At 51.7% G+C, this 22,392-nt stretch overlaps 1 protein-coding gene across 10 annotated transcripts in view; it reads right to left on the bottom strand.

The window, feature by feature from the left end:
- The window catches only part of DIP2A (disco interacting protein 2 homolog A), an 88,344-nt gene that overhangs the window by 47,900 nt on the left and 18,052 nt on the right, over positions 1–22,392 (bottom strand). For 9 of the 10 annotated variants that reach the window (XR_009351284.1, XM_059164996.1, XM_059164998.1 and 6 more), the window contains exons 3-8: positions 19,755–19,874; positions 14,061–14,180; positions 12,467–12,676; positions 8,967–9,095; positions 2,297–2,416; positions 683–880 (exon numbers count right to left, since the gene is read on the bottom strand). Coding sequence is in view for 9 of the 10 variants with exons in the window: in XM_059164996.1 (XP_059020979.1) it covers positions 683–880; positions 2,297–2,416; positions 8,967–9,095; positions 12,467–12,676; positions 14,061–14,180; positions 19,755–19,874 (897 nt within the window). In the remaining variant the exon portion in view is untranslated. The remainder of the gene's footprint in view (positions 1–682; positions 881–2,296; positions 2,417–8,966; positions 9,096–12,466; positions 12,677–14,060; positions 14,181–19,754; positions 19,875–22,392) is intronic. The other variant, XM_059165000.1, reaches the window with a different exon arrangement.

The following is a 22,392-nucleotide window of genomic DNA, read 5'->3' as shown; positions in this document are numbered from 1 at the left end:
GAACATTCGTGACAGCACCATACGCTATAGCCCCAGTGGGAACGTCCATCGGCCGTAGAGCACACTAGGAATTCTCCGCACGATCACACAACACACACACCGACCAGCGAGCACTGCACGACGCCACGGCCGAGCCTTGTGAACAAAGCTGCACAATGCGATGCAGACACGCAACACCTTTTGCCTAATTCCCTTTACATAAAACTTGGATCGGGGAAAGCCAGAGGTGCTCAGGCTCAGAACGGTCAACCGTCAGTGGGAGGGTCCATAGCTGGAAGGGACGCAGGGGCCCGGGGACCTGGAAATGCTCAGGGCTAAGACGAGTACATTCACTCCGTGACTGCATCAAGCCAGATGCTTATGATTTGTGTTATGTGAAAACGTGATATGGAACCAAAAGATGCCAAACACAAAAAATACATAGTGTATGATTCCATTCACACAGAGCTCAAAATGAGACAGATCTATATCCCACTGTCAGAGAGGCATATTTGGGTGTGACCCCCGACACCAGAGCAGTGGCTGGTCACCTCCTCTGCGGGGAGGAAGCAGCAGCGGTCCAGGAGGGGCACCTGGAGTGAGGCGATGTTGCTGTTCTGACAGCTGTGTTGGTTTCTCTAGCTTGTTCATGACACCCAAAATTTTACAGCTAACCCAGACCCCGACCGCTTTCGATACTTGCCGTAGGTGAGAGTGTAGACGGCTTTCCCGGCCGCGTCCAAGGCAGTCAGACAGGGGGCTTTGGGCTGCGTCGTACCCCACCGCTGCAAGACAGCCAGCAGGGACGGGGGCCAGGGAACCCCCACAGCCAGAGGTTCCCCTTTCAGCAGCACCATCTGGCTTCCCTCGGGCTTCGGCTGATTTGGGTCCGGCTGCTGCACTATAAGCAAAGTTGAAATTAAGAAATCAGCATTTTAAAGTATAATACATACACCCTGTTTTTAAGCATCCTCTTAAAAAAGACCAACTGTTGGGGCGCCTGGGTTCCTCAGTGGCTTAAGCCTCTGCTTTCGGCTCAGGCCATGATCCCAGGGTCCTGGGATCGAGCCCCACATCGGGCTCTCTGCTCCGCGGGGAGCCTGCTTCTCCCTCTCTCTCTCTCTGCCTGCCTCTCTGCCTGTCGAATAAATAAATAAAGTCTTTTTAAAAAAAACACTAACTGTAAGAAGGCTCAAATAACTTGTTTCGATTTCCTTATCGTTCTAATAGTCACAGACCAGCGGACCAAAGGACAGACGGAGATTCGTCATGGATAATGCTGGACTCTAACTGCGACCTCACAGGACAATTCCCAGAACAGCAGCGGTGCGTGGGCTGATGCCGATGACGACACCTGAGGGGCAGGCACGAGTCCCATTTATAAAGGATAAAAGTGAGTAGAATCACCGTCTCAGTTTGGGCACTCAAAACAACCATCACCATGTAGAAAGAAAAAAATAAAGTAAAATTGATTACGTCTCCAATGCTACGTAACCAGCATCTGCCCAAGTGCAAGAAAGACCGTTTCCACCACTGAGCTCTGAATCTGAAAGGCGTCGTCTGATTACGAAGGGGAAAACAGTGCCCTACAAGTCGTGTCTAACCCTCAGTGAGGAGGGGACACTGGGCAGCAGTCTCGGGGGCAGTAATGCTGTACAGGACAGGCAGGAGGGGCAGCCAGCCGGCCACGCACCCCGCAGCTCTAATACAATTACACACTCGGACCTCGTACTAGTTTTATTTCTGTTCCCTTCCTACAGGTTAGACTTCTGTTTCCTGGTAATTTTCTTTTAAAAATAGATCTATATTCTTTTTTCCTGAATATACATCTCACTCATAAACGAGACTGAATTTCTGGAAAAGAGCCAAAACCACACTAAAAATATACTTTAAAACCATGGGAAGACAAGCATCTCAGATTTAAAGTTTAAATAAAAAAGGAAATAATGGGGAGCCTGGCTGGCTCGGTTGGTGGAGCGTGTGACTCTCAATCTCAGGGTCATGAGTTCAAACCCACGGTGGGCAAGGAGCTGACTTGAAAAAAACTGAAATAATGTAACGACAACAAACCCTTAGGGGTCTCAAGTACCAAGCCCCGGACCGGCGGCGCAGGGAAACATGAAGTCCCTTCATCCCGAGAGACGCGTTTTCTCCCCGTTCACGGGACGCAGCGCACAGTGACCCCAGGGCCGCAGGCAGACGGAGGGCCGTCTGCTTGTGCTGCAGCGTCCCCGTGGGACCCCACACGCCGTAGCTTCCCGGAACCCTGCGAGGAGAGCCACCCCGTCCGACCCCAGAGCCCGCCTGGGACACTCACCTTCCAACAGCTCCTCAAGGTCATCCACGAAGAACTCCTTCAGCGGAGGGCGCTTCGGCCTCTTCAGGGTGTTGAGAAGCTGCTGGATTTTGGAGGACACCCTGCTGCTCACGGGGACACCTGCCACGGGAAGAGGAGCGCTGAGGCCGGAGCTCTCGCCAGCCCTCTGCGACAGGACGCGGAGGCGGGCTTCAGCCACCGAGGCCGCCAGCACCGGCCCGTGGCGCAGCCATGCCGGGACTCACCCACTCGCTGAGCAAACGGTCCCTGGAGGCCTTCCGGGAACTGGAACCTTTGCTAAGCTAGTGGTCTTTGAAGTGGCCCCGAGACCCTTCGAGGGGGTTCGCGGGGCCTGTGGGGTGTCACTGCGCCTCCCTCCTCCCAGGGCCAGCGCGTCTTCCAGGGACCGCACGATGCGGGAGGCACAACAGACTGAGAACGCGGTGGGGCCTGCTCCCCGCCCCCCCGCCGGCCCCGAGGGACACCGGCAACGCAGAAAACAAGCCCATTCTCTGGGCCACATCTTGCTTTCGGCTCAGATCAGGATCCCGGAGTCCCGGGATCGAGTCCTGCCTCGGGCTCTCAGCTCCACGGGGAGCCTGCTTCTCCCTCTGACCTCCCCTCTCATGCTCTCTCTGTCTCCCTCAAATAAATAAATAAGATCTTTAAAAAAAAAAGAAATTCTTTCATAAATACGTGCAACTTGTGTGAAGATGTGGTAAGTGTCTTATTGCTATTTTTAAATGGATTAATAAATATTTTTTAATCTTCAAAGTAAATATTAAGAGATTTAAGCCACATACACTGGAAATTCTTGGGTGTCCTGAGTAATTATCCAGAAAGAACATTCTGGCAGATGGAGAGCCCGCAGAAAGGCAGCTCACCACCTGCCGGGGGAAAACTAGCAGGAACGTGCCCACACGCAGGAGCCAGAGCTGCGGACAGTGGGAAGAGGGCCCGGGTGCCCGTGGAGGACAGGTGGGCAGGGCCCCGAGCCGGAGATACAGCCTACCGTCCAGCCGCAAGCATGGCGGCCGGCACCCTGACGCCCTTCCACAGCAACGCCCCCACTCTGGTTTGGAGCCAGTCCCAGTCCCAAACCAAGCACCGTACTGGGTCATCACCAATCTAGTCTCCATTGATCTGGAACATTCTTCATCCTTTATGACATTAACATTTTGAAAGAATACAGTTTTGTTTTGTTTTTTAATAAAGTAGAACACACCTCATTCGGAGTTTGCTTGAAGTTTTGTCATGATTTAATTCAGGTGCTGTGGTCCTGGCTGACACACCACCGAATAGCACGTCCCAGTCTACGGGCCGCCCACCTACCCTCACAGAGACAGATCTTCCTTGCCCAAACGCTGCCTGCGTTCCTCACTGCATCGTCACTACGTCTTCTCCAGCAACTAACATGCAATGTGTGAGGAGTCACTTCACGACGCCGCAAACACCCGGATCCTCACAGAGCCTTCTGCCTGCTTTTAACAACCCATCGGGTCATTCTTGTCAGAAGCCGTTTGTACTGCTATGGCTGCAAATTATGCCCCAACACGAGCACCCCATTGACCTATACCCAGGGACACTCAGCACCCTGTTCTCTATCTGTCCATCTATCAATCAGTCATCAGGAATGACTGAGTGACTGCTTGATGGTTATAAAGCATCGCGGGTCTGGAGCGTCGGGGGGCTCAGCTGGTTAAGCATCTGACTCTTGATTTCAGCTCAGGTCATGATCTCAGGGTCGTGAGATCGAGCCCCAGGCTGAGCCACGTGCTTAGCAGGGAGTCTGCTTCAGATTCTCTCCCTCTGCCCCTCCCCACTCAGTCAAATAAATCAATCTTTTTTTTTTTTTAAAGATTTTTATTTATTTATTTATTCGACAGACAGAGATCACAAGCAGGCAGAGAGACAGGCAGAGAGAGAGGAGGAAGCAGGCTCGCGGCTGAGCAGAGAGCCCGATGCGGGGCTCGATCCCAGGACCCTGAGATCATGACCTGAGCCGAAAGCAGAGGCTTAACCCCCGGAGCCACCCAGGTGCCCATATAAATAAATCTTTTTTTAAAAAAGGCATTATGGTTAACTATTTTGACGCACAAATTGTCTCCGATTTAGCCAGCGGAATCCTGTGCAAGTCGACAGGTGACAGGACCCATCACTTGTTTCAAGCTACACGTTCTGTCATGTTTCAGTCATGCTACGCTGTCCTGCCTCAGCCCCGGAATTAGCTGCTTCCTGAAGGAGCCCTGGTCCTCTGAATGGGACAGACGCCCAAGACCGAGATCTCCACACCGTGTGCACTCACCACTGCTGCAGTCTTTGCTGCTTTCAGAATACAGAGCCGAGAAAGTGTACTACGTATGTACACACACGTGTGGTCACAGACACACACACACACCCCTGCACGTCACTGGACGTGTGCCACACAGTAGGAACAGAGGCATATTTAGATCCTAGGACGCACACGTCCATACCTATTCTTCCAATCCCGATCTTCCCCATGGGGTTCTTCTGGCCTTCCCTGCTCTCATCTGGACACCCTCTCTTCCACAGTAAGAACCCCGGGTCCCAGCAACGTCAATACCTTTGCCCAACACCATCATGTATGTAAAACAGTCTCCAAGCTGCTCTACGCATACGAACCTACAAGCAAGAGTTCAAGATTTCTTTGCTGTTCACACCCAAGCTCGCCCAGACTGCAGGTGCGGAGTCCAACACCGTGTTCTTAGCCTAGCTTCCATCCCCTCTCCCCACCCCCACAGGTGGCTGTGGCACTTCATGGGGATGCGACTGGGCTTGTTCCCACTTGCTTTCCGTTTTTAGCTAAATTTAGAAAGTCTTTACTTATAACTGGGTTGAAGAAAATTCACCAATTCTTAAAATTTTACTCTTCATTTCTGATATTTAGATGCCTGATTCTTTTGGAGTTTTGCCTTTTCAGTGGAATAGGATCTGAGTTTAACTTTTCCCAGCAAGCTTTCCAATGGTCACTATAACACTTATTTAAAAAACCCACCTTTGGGGCTGCCTGGGTGGCTCAGTGGGTTAAGCCTCTGCCTTCGGCTCAAGTCATGATCTCAGGGTCCTGGGATCGAGCCCCGCATCGGGCTCTCTGCTCAGTGGGGAGCCTGCTCCCCCCCTCTCTCTGCCTGCCTCTATGCCTACTTGTGCCTCTCTGTCAAATAAATAAAAATCTTCAAAAAAAAAAAATCTTTGCTACATTGAGGTAGTTATAATATTATGTGAAGGCATACAGACGTGAGGTAAAGATGCATACTGTAAGTTCTACAGTAACCACTAAAAAAAAGTAGATAAAGATTAAAATATAAGTTAAAAGAAAACAGGAAAAGGAGTAAAATTAACAGAAGAGTCAAACAGAGAAGAGAGGGCAGGAGCACAGATGTGCACCCAACCTAAGCCTAACTGCGATGTGCTACTGGGGAGTGCCTGGTGGCTTAGTTGAGCACCCAAGGCTGGTTTCAGTTCGGGTCATGATCTCGGGGCTGTGGGATGGACCCCCACCATCTGGTCACATGCTCAGCGTGGAGCCTGTTTGAGATTCTCCTTCTACCTCTGCCCCTCTGCCCACACCACCCCTACTCTCTCAAGTAAGTAAATTAATTAAAATAAAATCTTAAAACAGACTAGAGGGTGCCTGGTGCCTCAGGCAGTGAAGAATCCAACTCGTGACCTCATCTTGGGTCTTGATCTCAGGGTCATGAACTCAAGCTCCCACGGGGCTCCGTGCTGAGTGTGGAGCATACTTAAAAAATAAACAAACAAACAAAAAACCTGGCTATAAATGGTACAAACACTCCAATGAAGTAAATGATTCTCTGCTTAAAGAAAAATACAAGAATGAATAAAATCCTAATCATAAGAAACACATTTTAACTTCAAAGGCCCAGGTAGGGTGAAAGTAAAAGGCTAAAAAGATTTGCCATGTAACGCGTATCATCACAGAGCTGAAGGCAGCCGTAATAATACCAGACACGGAACACTGCAGAATAAGAAAGGTCACAAAGGATAACTTTACGGTGATCAAGGGGCCACTGCGTCAAGGCAGAACAATCTTAAATATGTATGTAAGCGCCTAATAACAGAACTCCGAAATACACAAAACAAAAACTGACAGTTCTAAACAAACAGAAAAATCCACAGTTATGGTTAGAAATTCAATATCCCTCTCAGCAAGTTATAGAAAAGGTACAGAGAAAATCAGTAAGGAGAGAGAAGACTCAGACCAAAGCACATGGACATAACTTTCATTTACAGAAAAACTACCCAACAGCACTATATACCCAAAATAGACCATGCACTGGGTCATTAAAAAGTTTCATTATATTTAGAAGAAGTTGAAGTACATAATACAGTAAGAGAAATACACCTGAAATATTTGGAAATCTGCTGAAATTAAACAACACACTTCTAAATAAATCAGGGTCAAAATGGAAAGCATGAGGGAAATTAGAAAATATCTAGAATTGAATATTAAAAGGAAAAGAATGTATCAAAACACGTGGGATGCTAAAACAGCCGTTAGAAGGCTATTTAAAGCTTTAAATACCTTTTTTTTGGTTGGGGGGAGACAGAAAATCTTAACCGAGCTCCACACCCAGCATGGAACCCGACGTAGAGCTCAATCCCATGACCCTCCGATCGTGATCTGAGATGAAATCAGCTGAGCTACCCAGGTAGCTACCTTAACCAGCTGAGCTACCCAGGTGCCCCTAAATACTTTCATTAGGAAACAAGAAAGATCTAAGTTCAGTGATCTAAGATTCCACCTCAAGAAATTAGAAAAGGAGGGGCGCTGGGGGGCTCAGTGGGTTAAAGCCTCTGCCTTCGGCTCGGGTCATGATCTCAGGGTCCTGGGATTGAGCCCCGCATCGGGCTCTCTGCTCAGCAGCGATTCTGCTTCCCCCTCTCTCTCTGCCTGCCTCTCTGCCTACTTGTGATCTCCGTCTGTCCAATAAATAAATAAAATCTTTAAAAAAAAGAAAGCTGAGCATAACCCTACTCTATGATGCAGCCATTCTCTTCGGAGCCATTGACCCCCAAGACCGCTGTAAGAATGTTGCAGCCGCCTTGTTTGTAATAGCCAAGCCCCGGAGGCAACCCAACGCCATGAGTGGACGGCACAGGCGTCGGAGGGAACACCCCCTGCCGGTAAGAGGAACAAACACTCGATGTATCCAAGACACTGCGTGAATCTCGGTGCCTCTGCAGAGCAGCAGAAGCCAAACCGTCTAAGGTAAATGCTGCATGATTCTATCTCTATGAAATTCCAGAAAATGCAAACTAATTCACAGTGTCAGGAAGTAAATCGGGGGTTGCCTGAAGACTGAAGGAAGCACGAAGGGCAGAGGGGAGGTCTCACGTTCCTGGGACACCCGGAGCGGTGCTGCACATGTTCACTGCCTCTTCTTTTTGAAGGACCTGTTTGTTTGAGGGGGTAGAAAGAGAGAGCCTGCAAGCAAGGCAGGGGGAGGGAGAGCGGGAGAGGGAGGGAGAATCCCAAACAGCTCTGTCCTGAGCGCAGGCCCCAGACGGGACTCACTCTCACCACCCTGCGATCGTGACGTGAGCCAGAATCAAGAGTCAGAACCTAACCGACTGAGCCACCCGTCGCCCCAAGGTTTGTTTTCTTTCTTTCTTTCTTTCTTTCTTTATCTATCCGGGGGGTGCGGCAGTGCTGGGAGGGGAGGAGGGGAAGATGGACGTGTTCAATCTTGATCACAGAGATGGTTTCACAGGTGTACACACGTCTTAAAACATGTAAAATTGACACTTTAAATATGTGTCATTTATTATGAGTCAGTTACACCTTAACTAAGCTCTTACTTTTCTAAATAATAATACGTTATATGCTAATTAATTGAATTTACATTTTAAAAATTTCTTTAAAAGCCACCAAAAAAATAGAATAAAATAAATATGATCAAATTTTTAAAAATCTATCTAACCAATGGAAAGCCTGCTTCATGCTGACTCAGGATTTTCCCGTTCCATCTGGACAAGGAGCTAAAAGACCTTGACAAAATTTGATCTACTGCTTGGGAATAGCAAAATACACGTCAAAACCTTCAATCTAAGATCCTCCGGAATACTTTGCCATTCTAATCTGATACACTTGATATTAAAAAGGAAACTTGGCATGATACTGACAGAAGACCCCGGAAACCGTATGAAGGAGAGCACTGAGGATCTCGCTGGCCTCGGGGCCTGCAGGTCAGAAAGCAGGCGTGCTGCCGAGCGCAGGTCTCGGGCTGCGGGCACGGAGAGCGTGGGGGCCCGGCCCGGCCGTCACAGGCAGGGCACCCTCTCCTGGAGGCCCCAAGGAGCCGGCCATGAAGAGCCCACCCGTGGCCTCTCGTTTCCCTTCTGCTTTGTAGACCCAAACCCCTCTGGCATCCAGTTTACAGGTGGAGGCTTTCTCCCCGCTGCTCTCCATGCTCCCCACGGGACCGATGCCAGAGGCGCGCTGACGGCCTCTCCCCACGTGCGGTCTGTGCGCACGCGCCCGTCCACACCCACCTCCATGCACACACAGCGAAGAATTACGGCTCACGGCGGCTCAGGTTTGCTAAAGCCAAAGCCCCAGAGCCGTGTTCTGTGCCTGAAGAGAAGGGCTGAGGACACTGCAGAAGGACAGAGAGAGCATGCTCACCACCGGCCGTTTCCAGGACGCTCCCGCTGCAGCCCCGAGCGACCCCTCGCACCGAAGCCAGCTGCGGACGCTCACGGTGTGAAAGCTCCATGAGGCCCGTGGTGACGTCAGGAGGGGCGGAGTGCACATCTGCTTTGGAAAAACAAACGCACATGAAAGTGGCTCTTGATTCAAAAGAAGTCAGAGTCGCTCCTGAAATCCTGTTCAACGAGAGCCTCACTGGCTGAGCTCTAAGCAAGGAACGGGATTCGTTTGGTCCTTCTGGTGGGGCAAGACACACGGGGACCCTGTGCACTCGGAGGTCCCAGGCACAGCCTATGGACACCTGTGAGCACATGGGCTGCTGCTTCTCAAGGGGTATTGGCCGGAACCTCGGACGATGCTGCCTTGACAGGCACGAGTAAACTGCAGTTAGATGTCTCGGTGACGGGCACCTGGGCAGCTCCGTCCATAAAGCCTCTGCCTTCAGCTGGGGTCATGATCCCAGGGTGCTGGGTTCAAGACCCATGTTGGGCCCCCTGCTCAGCGGGAAGCCTGCTTCTCCCTTTCCCTCTGTGCTCATGCTCTCTGTCTCTCTCTCAAGTAAATGAAAAAAATCTTTTTTTTTTTTTAAAAGGAATTTGAACAAAGGAGAGACGCATTTTAAATCAGCTGTCATTGGACCATTTTCATTGTATTATGAAAAACACAGCCAGGCTTCTATAAACTATCCCCTACTCCCCAAAACAGTATGCTGGACGACACAAAAATACAAGACTTCTGCAGGCTTCACAGAACAAGCCTACGAACATAAAAACAATCCCCACTGAGAGATGAACACGTCTCCCCATCCGGGGACCTCAGGCAAGTGCCAGGCACACAAGTATTAATGTCACAGTCAAAAACAAATGACATTAGATGGCGAAAATATTTGAAGTCACTCCTCCCATTGTCCACACGCACATCCTGGGGTTTAATCTGGACCACGCGGCACAGGCGTCTGGACAGCGCTGGCTGACTGAGGCTGCTGAGCGCGAGCGTCTGCACCAGGGCCAGTGGGGCCAACCCGCTGTCCCTCTGCTCCTCTGATGCTTGGCCCTGCCCCCACAGTGGTTACTCCACTACTTCTGATTTTCAAATTCCGATCATTTAACTGTTAGTTCATCACCTAGGCAAAATGTAAACTAAATTTTTTTTAAATATATAGAAAATATGTAGAAAGATGAAATTATATGGAAGCAAAACCCAAACTTACTATTGACATATCAGAAAAAAACCATCTGGAAAAATCTGTCTTAATGACAGAGTATTCACAACCCATGAGAAAGTGTGACGATGAAATTCACATTTTAAAGTATGCCTATCAGGATGTTCTTTTAGTTTAGAAAGAAATTTCCCCAGCCTTCCACGTCTAGCAAAAAGAGTGAGTGATTTTAACAATAATCTTTACTACAAAATAGTTTTAAAATCACTATGTAAAAATAAATAATATTCCAAATAAAAATGAATGGCTATAACTGAAAATACTACTTTCAAATATAGGTATTCACATCTGTGTCCCAATGTGTTATGGATTTGATTTCTTTAATCCAAAAATGAAAATGATGGATTTTTTTTAATTACCTTTACCTAATAGATTGTACGTCAATTTTTTTTGACGTAATATCTTCTTCCTCTTTCTATATTTCTTTTCTTAGTCCCAACTGAAGAATTCTCCCATGCTAAGAACTAAAATGATGATTTTTATAACAAGGAGCAGAAAGGTAAGTATTTTCAGATTCAGGAACTCCAATCAACCGGGTCCAACAAACATTCAGCAAATGAAGGAAGATTATTAGAATTTACGAGAACCGATCACACAATGCGCAGGAGAGGCCAAGGACAGAAGAGGGTGCAGCCGCACCTGCCAGAGTCAGGGACCGTCCATGCACATGGCCAGGGGTCTCGGTCGCCGGCCTCCACAGCCCCCCTCAGGGAGAACACATACCCCGCGGCCATGGGACAGTCCAGGGCTGTGGGGCCACACGTTTTGAGCCGTGGTCAGCTGCTCGTGTGAGACACGCTTTCACCTCTGACCCATGGGGAAGCAGGGGCTGCAACGGCTCGGCCGGGGCTGACACAGCTCTACTTCCTGCACCATCCCACCGAGAACAGAGCATCAGGAAGCAGAAATACGGCAACAGAACGTTCAGAAACAACCGTTTTTCTCCCATTGGAGATATCTGTGTGTTTCCAATAAGCCAAATCACTGTGACAAACAGAAGAAAAAACACCCGTGCAAAGGCTATGTTTCAGCTTTCCCCTGAGGCCCTCCTTGAGGACAGCTGGCGGGTGACCACGGCCATCCACAGGACACCCAGGGCCACTACCAACAGCCTGCGTGGGCTGCTGCCCCAAGGGCTCCGGCCTCAAGCCCCAACCTCTCTTGCTACCCAGGAGTGTCGGCAGCGTCTGTGTGCGGGGAGCAGCGAGTCCACGTCCCTGAGAAGGCACCCGCTCGACAGACACCTGCAGGCCTCCTGACTCAAGGGAGACAAAGTGTCGAGCGTCAGGGACGCGTCCGCGACGACGCGGAGAGTCGCCAGCTGACTTCGCGGCAGCCAAACGACCGAACGACCAGACTTCCACGTGAAAGCCCCGTAGCCTGCCGCTGCCTGAGGGTGTCCAGGCTCCCGGTACCCCCACCGAAACCCCCGCCAGTGACAGGGGTGCAGCTGGTGCACCCAATCCACTGAGCAGAACGAACAGCAAAGAAAACAGTGTCAGCCCTGGGCCAGGGTGATCTCAGGCAAGTGAGAAACAGCCTGTCTGTCGTTCCCGCCACGTCTAGAAGCCTGGGGGCTGTACGGGGTCCACGGCAGCCCTGGCAGCACCACCCAAGAACTGTCGTGAGTCTGGGTGCGGAACAGATCCAACTCCGCACACCGGCTCCCGGACAGAGAACGGAGCCACTGCTGCTGTTAGCAAGTGAGATTCCAAACGATGGAAGGTTTGTGACTTTCCCTAAGATTAATGTAATTTAAAGAAGTGGATGATTTAGAAAAGATCTAACATCTTAATGACTTAGCTTTGCCTGACCCCCCGTTTCGGGCTGAAGGGCTCTCTCGCTTGGGATGCGGAGGAAGAACAGCCAGACCACGGTCGCAGCCCCAGCCTCCAGCCCCGCGGACGGCTCCACAACGGAGCACATGTGGCGGAGAGCGGAGGCGGAGCCAACACAGAGGCACAGAGGCACAGAGGGCCCAGGCAGGCCCTCAGGAGCCACCAAGGCCGCGTTTAAGGGACCGTCCACCCTACACCTGCCACCTGCACCAGCCCACACCCCCCGAGCAGGAGGGGCTGTGACATCCAGAAACGCACCCCCTCTGGGGCCCAGGGGAGGCCAGCACACCACAGGGTCCGGAACGGCCAAACCACAGAAGCATCAAGAATGACTTTTGCTACCAACAAGCCATTTCCAGATGAAAAGGAGAAGGTGAGTCTCGATGGGCACAGAGGCACCGGGGCAGCGGGTCACTGACCTACGTGGGCGTGGGCCGTGGGGCCTGCGAGCGCGGCGGTGGGTCTCCCTCCCGGGTGAGATGAGGTGGAGGAGGCGGAGGATGAGGCGGACGAGCCCTGCACGACCCGGTCGAGCCAGGGCTCGGTGTTGGAATGGCTCTGGAGCGGAGTGGAGGTGAGCCGCGTGGGTCGCCGGAAAGAGCCCTCGTCTTCCGAGGCAGATGACGTGTCTGCGGTTAAAATAACGACGACAGGCATAATGTAGGGGTGAGTCTGGGAGGAGGGCAGAGTCCCCACACCAGCTCCTGCGTCTCCCGGGCCTGCCCACAGCAAGCTGTGTTCACCCGCACCGCTGCGCCCCAGCACGGCCAAGGGGTCATCTCAAGGCTGCCCGCGGTCGAGAAGGGCCTGCGTTTGCCCGACTGGAAGAGCCAAGGAGCGCTACCTGGGAACGTGGCTTCAAGAGCCCTGCTTCCCCCACAGGACTGCCCGGGAGCACCACACTCTGGGCGCGAAGGCAACCCCAAGCCCTAAAGGGCTTCCGCACATTCCCAGGAGGGGTCGCAGCACCGCACGAGACCCCCAAGCGCTGAGCGCTCAGCTGAGTGAATGCCTCACACAACCTTCGCGCACGGCCCAGCCGGCCTCCTGAGGCCGCGCAGGGTCACACGCAGCAGCCCTGACCCACTCCAGGCGTCCCCCGTCCACCTGCGTCCTCCTGGGGGCGCTGGCAGGGAGCGCAGACCAGAATCCCTTTCCTGGGACAACTGCTCCAGTCAGTTAGATTAACTGGTCATTAAGGTTCTATGAGCCACCCTGACTGTGCATTTTATTATTACAAAAAGGTTTTCTTTTTGAAAAGGAGGTAGTAAGTCAAGTTATGTTTAGGAGAAACAATAATTCGACAACCATATTTAGAAGATATTTTTTCAACAATATAAACTTTTTTCTTTTGAAAGGAAGTGTGACCAAAACCACCAAGTTGTCTTATAAGTCTGGTGTGTCTGGTTTTCACTACATCATCAAACCAAAAGCTCCTGTTGCCAGTGTTCGTGACTTCAGAAACAAGACAGGGAGCACGGAGCGCCACACGCCACCAGCTCCGGGTGTGGCGCAGACGCAGAGCTTACAACACCTTTGCTGAGGAGAAGCTCCATGTAAACGTTCTCATTTCTAAAGGTAATGACAACAGAACAATAATAAATTTTTAAAATCCTCCAAATAGCCTTATATGCTCCTCTTTAAGACCTGATAACAATGTAGTAAATAGTCATTAATAAGATGAATAATTTTAAAATTCTTAAATCAGAGAAATTTAGTATCCCAGGAAGCATTGATTTTAGGTTCCTCTCTTGACTAAAAACCATAAATGGCATCTTAGTAAAAGAATTAAATTCTTTTACTAAAGTCCTGTAGAAAGCAAGCGCTTGCTTGGTCAGAGCCCCCCGCGTCCACCCCGGATGCTCAGGAAGGAATACGGCACATACACAAACATTCCTGATCCCTAACGTCTCCGGATCTCTCCACAGGGCCGAGGGAAAGGAAGCCTCTGACGTCAGGGCTGGGGAGCGCCCAGGGAGCCGATGGCGCGACGCCGGTGCGGCCGGTCCGTACCTGGAGGCGTGGAGGTGTCCACGGACGAGTGCGTGAGGGCAGAGCGTCGTCTCGAGGGCATGGGCACCTTGCGCTCCTTGTATCTGGCCAAAGCTGCTTGCACCGCCTCGGTGTGAACATCTACACAGAAACAAGGTTGTGAAGACACTTTCCAGGGCTCAGGAAGTAACAAAATTAGGTTTCGCACTCTTATCCGTTTGCCCCGAATGAGAAAGAGACAAAGCGGGCCTTCGTAAAGGAGAGCACGTGCAGCCGACCGCCACCGGCCTCCACCCGAGACGGACAGCACCTGCATGTTCACGGTTTTGGATTTAAAATTTTTTTTAATTTAAAAAATAAGCATGGCCTATGACAATGGTCCTAGATTTCTTTAAATGTTCTTTTGTTTGTAGATTTGGACCCATGTAAATATTTTCAGTTATAAATCAAAACTATATTATAAAAACGAAATTCCCCAAATTAAAAATAAAAGGAAACAAATGAACGTAAATGTGTCTCTGGTTGTCGCCTCAACCACTCCAGACGACTTTCACATACACAGACTGTCCAGCCTGTCCCGCCGGGGCAGTTACTAAGGACGAGTCAGATTATACACTCTGGGGGCTCCTGGGTGGCTCGGTCAGTTACGCATCTGACTCTTGATCAGCTCAGGTCTCAATCTCAGGACCCCGAGTTCAAGCCCTATATTGGCTCCATTACTCAAGAAAAGAAATATAGGGGCGCCTGGGGGGCTCAGTGGGTTAAAGCCTCTGCCTTTGGCTTGGGTCATGATCCCAGGGTCCTGGGATCGAGTCCCGCATCGGGCTCTCTGCTCAGCGGGGAACCTGCTTCCTCCTCTCTCTCTCTCTCTGCCTGCCTCTCTGCCTGCTCGTGATCTCTGTCTGTCAAATAAATAAATAAACTTTAAAAAAAAATAGAAAGAAAGAAAAGAAATATAAAGTCTTTCCTGCAATCACACAGTGATGCTACCGCCCCTGGGAACCGAGACACTCATGAGGAAGAAGAGCCAAATAGAAAGGACGTGTGATAAGCCTCTCTTCCTGGATCTGAGTGGGACGTGTCCGCGTGAACACATGCGGTATTTTGTCTTTAACTATTATGCGGCACCTCCGCCCACTAAAAATGTCTGGGAGAAGTGCCTGTCCAGGGGTGTCTCGGTGGCTCAGTTGTTAAGCATCTGCCTTTGGCTCAGGTCCTGATCCCAGGGTCCTGGGTTTGAGCCCCACATCGGGCTCCCTGCTCAGCGGGGAGCCTGCTTCTCCCTCCCCCCTGCCCCTCCCTGCTTGTGCTTTCTCCTGTGCTCTGCTCTCTCAAATAAGTAAAATCTTTTAAAAAAAAGAAGTGTCAGCTCAGGGGGCGCCTGGGTGGCTCAGTGGGTTAAGCCTCTGCTTTCACCTCAGGTCAAGACCCCAGGGTCCTGTGATCAAGCCCCGCACTGGGCTCTCTGCTCAGCGGGGAGCCTGCTTCCCCCCCAACCTCTGCCTGCCTCTCTGCCTGCTTGTGATCTCTGTCAAATAAATAAATCTTTTTAAAAAAAAAAAGAAAAAGTGCCAGCCCAACAATAACGAGTAACCCTTGCACCCAGAATGTGGCCTTCAAATTCCATCCTCACCGGAGGACGCCGAGGGAGGCGGAGTCTAGGTCTGGGGCAAGAAACGCACAGAGGAGCTGAGCGTCTCGTCACGACCGCCAGTGAGGACCTGGTCCAGCAGCTCAGGACTGTGGAGCTGACTGGGAGAGGCCCCCAAAGGCTAGGGTTGGAACGGTTTGAACCCCGACAAGGACAGATGCCAGAACGGACTGCACACCGAACGCAGAGGTGCCTGGGTGGCTCTGCTGGTGAAGCATCTGATCCTTGATTTCGGCTCCGGCCCAGGTCTCAGGGTCGTGGCATCGAGCCCCACATCAGACTCTGCTCACTGGGGCATCTGTTTCAGATTCTCTTTCCCTCTCCTTCGCCCCTTGCCCTGCCCTACTCTCCTTCCCTCTCTCAAATAAATAAGTAAATCTTTAAAAACAAAACAAAAGATATCAAATCCATATACACACAGACAAAAGAACAGAAGGGAAGAAAGAGAGGCAGCAAAATCAACCAGTGGCCATCGGAGGACGCTAGTGACCCGACTCATCATTCTAAAAAGGAGCAAATAAATGGGAAGAACTGAGCACATCCTGGTTCCCCCGCACCAGGCGGCAAGCAAGGAGGAGTTGGTCCTTCTAGAAGGATGCCAGCCTTTGAAGGAACGATGACAGAGGCAGCTCCGCTATTCTGCCTCCCTCACGAGTGACCGGGTCTCGGCACTGGGGACCGCCAGCTGCCGGCGTCCCGGGCGTCCCGTCCTCCCAGTGCAGGAACGCAGGCCCTGTCTCGTCTCCGGGACCACCGAGCACCTAACCCGACCCCCGTGGGCCTCGGACGGGTGTAAGTCAGGAAGGACTGAAAACACTATCAAACATTTGTGATGTGTAGATCTTTGGATCCTGGGTCCAGACAAACTGTCTGGGCCACGGGGCGGCCACGGGGCACCTGGCTGGCTCAGCCGGTACAGCCCAGCCCCCGATCTTGGAGTACGCGTTTGAACCCCACGGGGGGCACAGGGCTTACTTAAAAAGTTTTTTTGAAATAGAAATCAAAAATTAAAAACCACATGAACATTTGGATATTTGATATTAAGGAATTATTGCTAATTATTTTGTGTTTTATCTTTTAGAGATACAAGGAGATGATCCTTTTCAGAAAGGGACACCAAGCATACTGTGACATCTGAACGAAATAGCGCAATCGCGGAGATCGCTTCAGAATCATGCGGCACGGGAGGGTCCAGACTGGCATGACATGACTCGAGAGGGTTACTACTCGAGGAAGTCCATTCCTATACATGCTTCCATTTTTCTCCAACAAAATGTTTTTAAAACACTTAAGATCCTTACAGTGAAATGGCCCACAGGGTGCTAATCAGGAAAGATGAAAAATTTGCACATAGATGTACTAAAATAAAGTTTACAAACATCAAGAACAACAAGGCAATTCCACAAGCTTCCAGAGAGAAAGACTGACTTGCCTTGGAAGGATCAAGGGACAGACTCACATGAGGGAAGAGAAGCTACCGGCGGCAGGAAGGCAACCACGTCCTGCTGAAGAAAGAAGTGCCGAACCCAGAATTTCACATTCGGCCAAGTTATCATTGAAACGTAAGGGTCTAACAAAAATACTCGCAGACACAGAAGGTGTTTGAGAGGAGCCCCTGCCGCGACACGGCAGTGACCGTGAGCACACACCTGGAGCCCTGTCACGGTCTTAGAAGCGAGCGCCATCCCAAACGCAGGGAAACGACACCGAACTGAAAGTCGACACAGTGTCAGCAAAACAGGGACCAAGCCAACAAATCCAGGAAGCTCAGAAATCCAAGAAGCCCAAAACCACACACACCAAGGCACATGTCCTGGGCGGAAGATGCTTCTGTGATTTGTCCCGCATCACAGATCACCCCAACCTGCACAAACACAGGCTAAAGCACGCCGTGTGCAAGACTAAAGCTAAAGCACTCATGTTGCACGAGTGACCCCGGGAGCCTGGTGCGTGGACATCGGCTGGCCTCCAAGTCAGAACGGGCCCTTCTGTGAGGCTGGCCTCACATCTCCTCCTACCCCCTGCCGCTCTGGCCAGGGCCGGCCCCCCGGGAATGGAATCCCCGAGGGGAGGCAGGCACACAGCCCGGGATCCTTGAGGACGTAAAGACAGAAGAACGTGGAAATGCCGCGCTCCAGACAGCACGTAGGTGAACAAACATTCAACCTCAGACCCCGTCACAGGCCCTAGAAACACGGCCCTTCCGGGGACAGTCAGCGGAAGGACGCCCTGCCCGGGCCTGTGAGTGAGGACCCACCCGGGTGTCTCCACGGGGCTCCCCCTGCTGAGAAAGTTGGGTGTCGCCCGCACCCAACCTGCGGGAACTCCGTCCTACTCTGCTTTACTGCTGACTGTTGTCCTCATCTAAGCCCGGATTTCTCTTTTCTTCTATTTCCACTAGGTTTTTGGTTTATATTAGTAAAATGTTTTTCTCCTTGAGACTGAAAGTACAGCTGCGGCGAGAACAGCACATTGTAACTGCTCCAAACCAGCGATCAAGAGAAAAACCTTCCAAGTCCCAGAGGAAAAGAAGTCACGTCATAGACAAGGGAACGACACTAAGGAAGAAGACAACAAAACTCCTCGAAGAGCACTACTGATGTGCACGATCGTTACTAAGCTACAATCCCTGAAACGTGCTCTTGCCACAGGCGAGTACCAACAGGACAGGCAGAGTCCAGAAACAACATCGCGTACACCTGTGCAGGTGCTCCCAGATCGAGGAGCAAAGGTGGTGCATTCTCCACAAGCGATGGGGGAACTGGGCATCTGTATGCAAAAAATGAGCTTTGATTCATACCTTGAACTAATACGACACCAAACGGATCACAGACGTAAAGCTAAAATGTAAAACTATAAAACATCTAGAAGAAAACAGAGGTAACAATCTGCGTGACCTTAGGCTGGCCGGATTTAGATACAAGAACAAAAGCACTGTCTGCTAAAAACACAGGAACGAAAACGAAAACCCAGCTAAGATGAACTTCAGTAAAATTAAAAACTTCTAGGGGCGTCTGCGTGGCTCAGTCAGTTAAGTGTCTCACTTCTGCTTCTGGCTTCGGGGAGAGGTGATCTTGGGTCATGGGGTCGGCCCCGCACTGGGCTCTGTGAGTCTGCTTCCCCCGATCCTCTGCTCCTCCCTGCGCTGCTGCTACTAGCTCTCTCCCCCTAAATAAATAAATAAACAAATAACATCTTTTTAAAAATAAATAAAATTTAATGGGGCGCCTGGGTGGCTCAGTCGGTTGACCAACTGCCTTGGGCTCAGGTCATGATCCCAGAGTCCTGGGATCGAGCCCCATGTCGGGCTCTCTGCTCAGTGGGGAGCCTGCTTCTCCATATCCTTCTGCTGCTCTGCCTGCTTGTGTCTCTCACTCTCTCTGTCAAATAAATAAATAAAATCTTTTTTAAAATAAATAAATAAATAAAATTTAAAACTTCTGCTCTTCTAAAGCCACTTTAAGAGAATGCAAAGAACCAGCTGGGGCGCCTGGGGGGCTCAGTGTGTTGAGCCGCTGCCTTCGGCTCAGGTCATGGTCTCAGGGTCCTGGGATCAAGCCCCGCATCGGGCTCTCTGCTCAGCGGGGAGCCTGCTTCCTCCTCTCTCTCTGGCTGCCTCTCTGCCTACTTGTGATCTCTCTGTCAAATAAATAAATAAAATCTTATAAAAAAAAAAAATGTACTGCAGAGTAGCAGCAATCTCCTTAGAAGGAAATCTCCAAAATTAGAAAAAAATAGTAAAACACCTACAGTAGGAAAGCTGCTCCGTAACACACAAAAACTACCCATCCCAGTCCCACAGCTGGAGGCAGGAAAATGGACAAAAAAGTTTAAAGCAATCATACTAATTGCAGGGGAAGGACGACCTCTCTAGGGGTGTTTGTAAGCATCCCCTGGGGAGAAACCACCAACCACACTGGTTACATTAAGGAAGACTGCGGTTGTGTGAAGGGTTTTTTTCTCCTGAGAAGTCGTGGGCTGTGGTAAGTTATTCCATGAGACCAGTCTCTTCATAGCCATTTACAGCCAAGGCCACGGGGGCGACTGCCCACGTCTGGTCCTACCTGACCGGAATCGCTCGTCCCGGGAGCTGGGGGGCCTTGGCTTCCGCTGTTTGGACACGGCAGCTGTGGTCTGGGTGGGAGCAGGGACCCTGTTCTCTGCTTGGAGGGATGGATCTGCTCCTGCAACACAGTTTTGTAGGAACATCTTGTGTCAACAGTTTGCTTTTCCAATGATGGAAAAATCCACTTAAAACACCACACATTGTCCTGTGTTGTTACAGCACACACTGCACCGACGTAACAATCCGGCACAAGCATCCAGCAGTGGTCCCTGAAGCCCAGAAGACCCCTGACTGGAGGCTGGGGTCAGAGCCATGAATACCCACTTCCCGCTCGCTCTCCTGAAAGTGCCGGCCTCCGCTGCCTCACTGTCCAGCATCTGCAGGAAGGGTGACCAGCAACAGCGTCCCCGAGCCCAGCTGCCCAGCACATGGGGCCACCTGGGGCAGACTCTCTTGGGAAGGCCCTGCAAAAGCGTACTTCTGCATCGCAAATGTTCCCTGAGTCTGAAACGCCTTGTGCCACTTTCCCTGGCACTGTACACGATGTCCGTGACTCTCCATGAAGCAGCCACTGGGGAGAACCAGCCGCCCTTAGACATACACAGAAACATGGGCAGTGGGGAGTCAGGGGTGCCTGTGACCGCGAGAGCCTGAGGGCACAGGGTACAGAGACCTCGTGCTGACACACTTAGCCGGGGGTGCCCGCTCGCTGTGTCTCCAAACCCTACACCTGGACAGCCTGCACTGACAGCCCCTGACCACACAGGCCCGGAGGACGGTGTGGAGAGGAAACGGATAGGACCCAAGCGGGAGGCTCAGGACACGGAATCCATGGTGTTGTCTGAGCTCTATTTGCTGACCTTTGAGAACAGCACAGGGCAAGCCTCCCATCGTGCTCATCGTGCTCAAGTTCCACTTGAGTCTCTGGCTCAAGACATCTCGTAAAAGTAGCCTGCAGCATTCCAGCCCCGTGGGTCCCACCAGCCCTCACCCCTCCTGAGAAGGGGCCGTCTATCCCTGCCTCCGACCTGTGCTGGACAGTGCGGCAGAGACCACCTGGTGGGACCTGGAGAAAACGCACCAAGAGGACACACGACAGGACGGCGGGCCCACAGCGGCTGGCTCTGTGCAGGGGGCGAGCGGCCCTCGGAGCCCCGCCAGGCTGCAGGTGTGTGAAGAACACAGGTCATCACGGGTGCTGAGGACCGCATCTCGGGGCGCTCGGTTACACAGAGCTAGAAGATGAGGTGCTCCTTCCGGAAGTCCAAATCCGAGCGTGTACACACACGCACGCACCGCGATCCCGGGGGCGCTGTGACTGGCAAGGCGCTTCTCGTGACTGGATGAATGACTCCGAAGGTCGTGCCGGAGAACACAGCAATCCGTTACGGACGCATGCTTGTGGACACCCTTACGTTCGCTCCCCAAATACAGGTGCATTCGTCCTTCGAGAGGCTCGGGGTTCCACAAGAATGTGCGCCCAAAGTGGAACGGTCACATGAGGGAGCAGGTGCTTTTTCATTTTTACAGGTCCCAGGAGAGGACTTTCCCAAGGGCTACAGCAACACGCGTGCCCACGGGCAGAGCAGGAAAGGGCATTCCCCTCAGCCTCATCAGCGCTGGGTGTTTAGAAGGATTTTTAGAATTTTGCCAATCTGATAGGAGGAAATGGTTCACATTTCCGTACCCACTTGTGGGGAGGAACATCTTCATTTCCTCTTCTTTGAATTTCTATTCAGTTCATCGAGCTAATGAGTTCCCAAGAAAGAGCTGCAGGAACCCAGCCAGGATGGCGGCCCTCACACAAGGCTTCCCCCTCAGCGCTCTCCTGTGCTCTCCGACACCATCGCCGGGCGCGTCTCCCCCGCCTGGGCTACGGAGGCCCCAGTGTGTCCCTTAGTCTGACAGCTGCTGGTGACGTCTGTCCCGTGCTTTTCACGACACGCCCCCAGTTTCCTTCACTTCCCATTTTACTCAGAGACTCCTGTTTGGGATTAATGAATGTCAGTTTGTATTCTTTCTGTTGTCGACCTACTGTAAGCTACATCACCCCGACACAGGCAGTAGAAACCACGTGTCCCGTTTATAAATCGTTACACGGGAAAAAACCCAATGGGACTTCGGCAGTGGTAAGGGGAGACTCCAGCATCTCCGGGCCCCCTGCGCCCCCGCCTCACTCCGCAAGCACACGGTACGCTGACTTCCGGGAAAACCACGGCCTTGTCTCTCTTCCCCAGCTACGTAAGGGTTCCTGAACGGGGCAGGTCGGCTTTCCTAAGCTGCAGTGGCTGTGCTCCCCTGTGAGTGGCTTTCGCTCCCCGTCACGTTTCCGAGAGCCATCTCTGCCGACACGTGTGGGTCTTCAAGCTCTCCCCCGGGACTCTGCTGGGGGACGTCTGCGCTCCCGGCGCCGCAGGGGCCCGACCACGTTGCTGCGCAGAGAGTGGACAAGTGCGAGCGCCCCAGGGGTCGTCCAGAGCAGCTGGCGGCTGGTCACCAATGCCCCCTTCAGCATTGCCAGCTGTCCCCACCCCTCGGCTCGAGCCCCTTCCAACAAGCCGTGCGGGCTCTCAGCCACGTTCCTCTGATTCCCACTGAGTTAACCCTCCTTTGCTGCCGGCGAGGAGGCCGCACAG

The sequence above is a fragment of the Mustela lutreola genome, chromosome 2 (genome assembly GCF_030435805.1).
Source record: "Mustela lutreola isolate mMusLut2 chromosome 2, mMusLut2.pri, whole genome shotgun sequence".
NCBI classification, from domain to species: Eukaryota; Metazoa; Chordata; class Mammalia; order Carnivora; family Mustelidae; genus Mustela; species Mustela lutreola.
The sequence above is the reverse complement of the archived record's forward strand: the minus strand, read 5'-3'. Positions and strand labels throughout refer to the sequence as shown.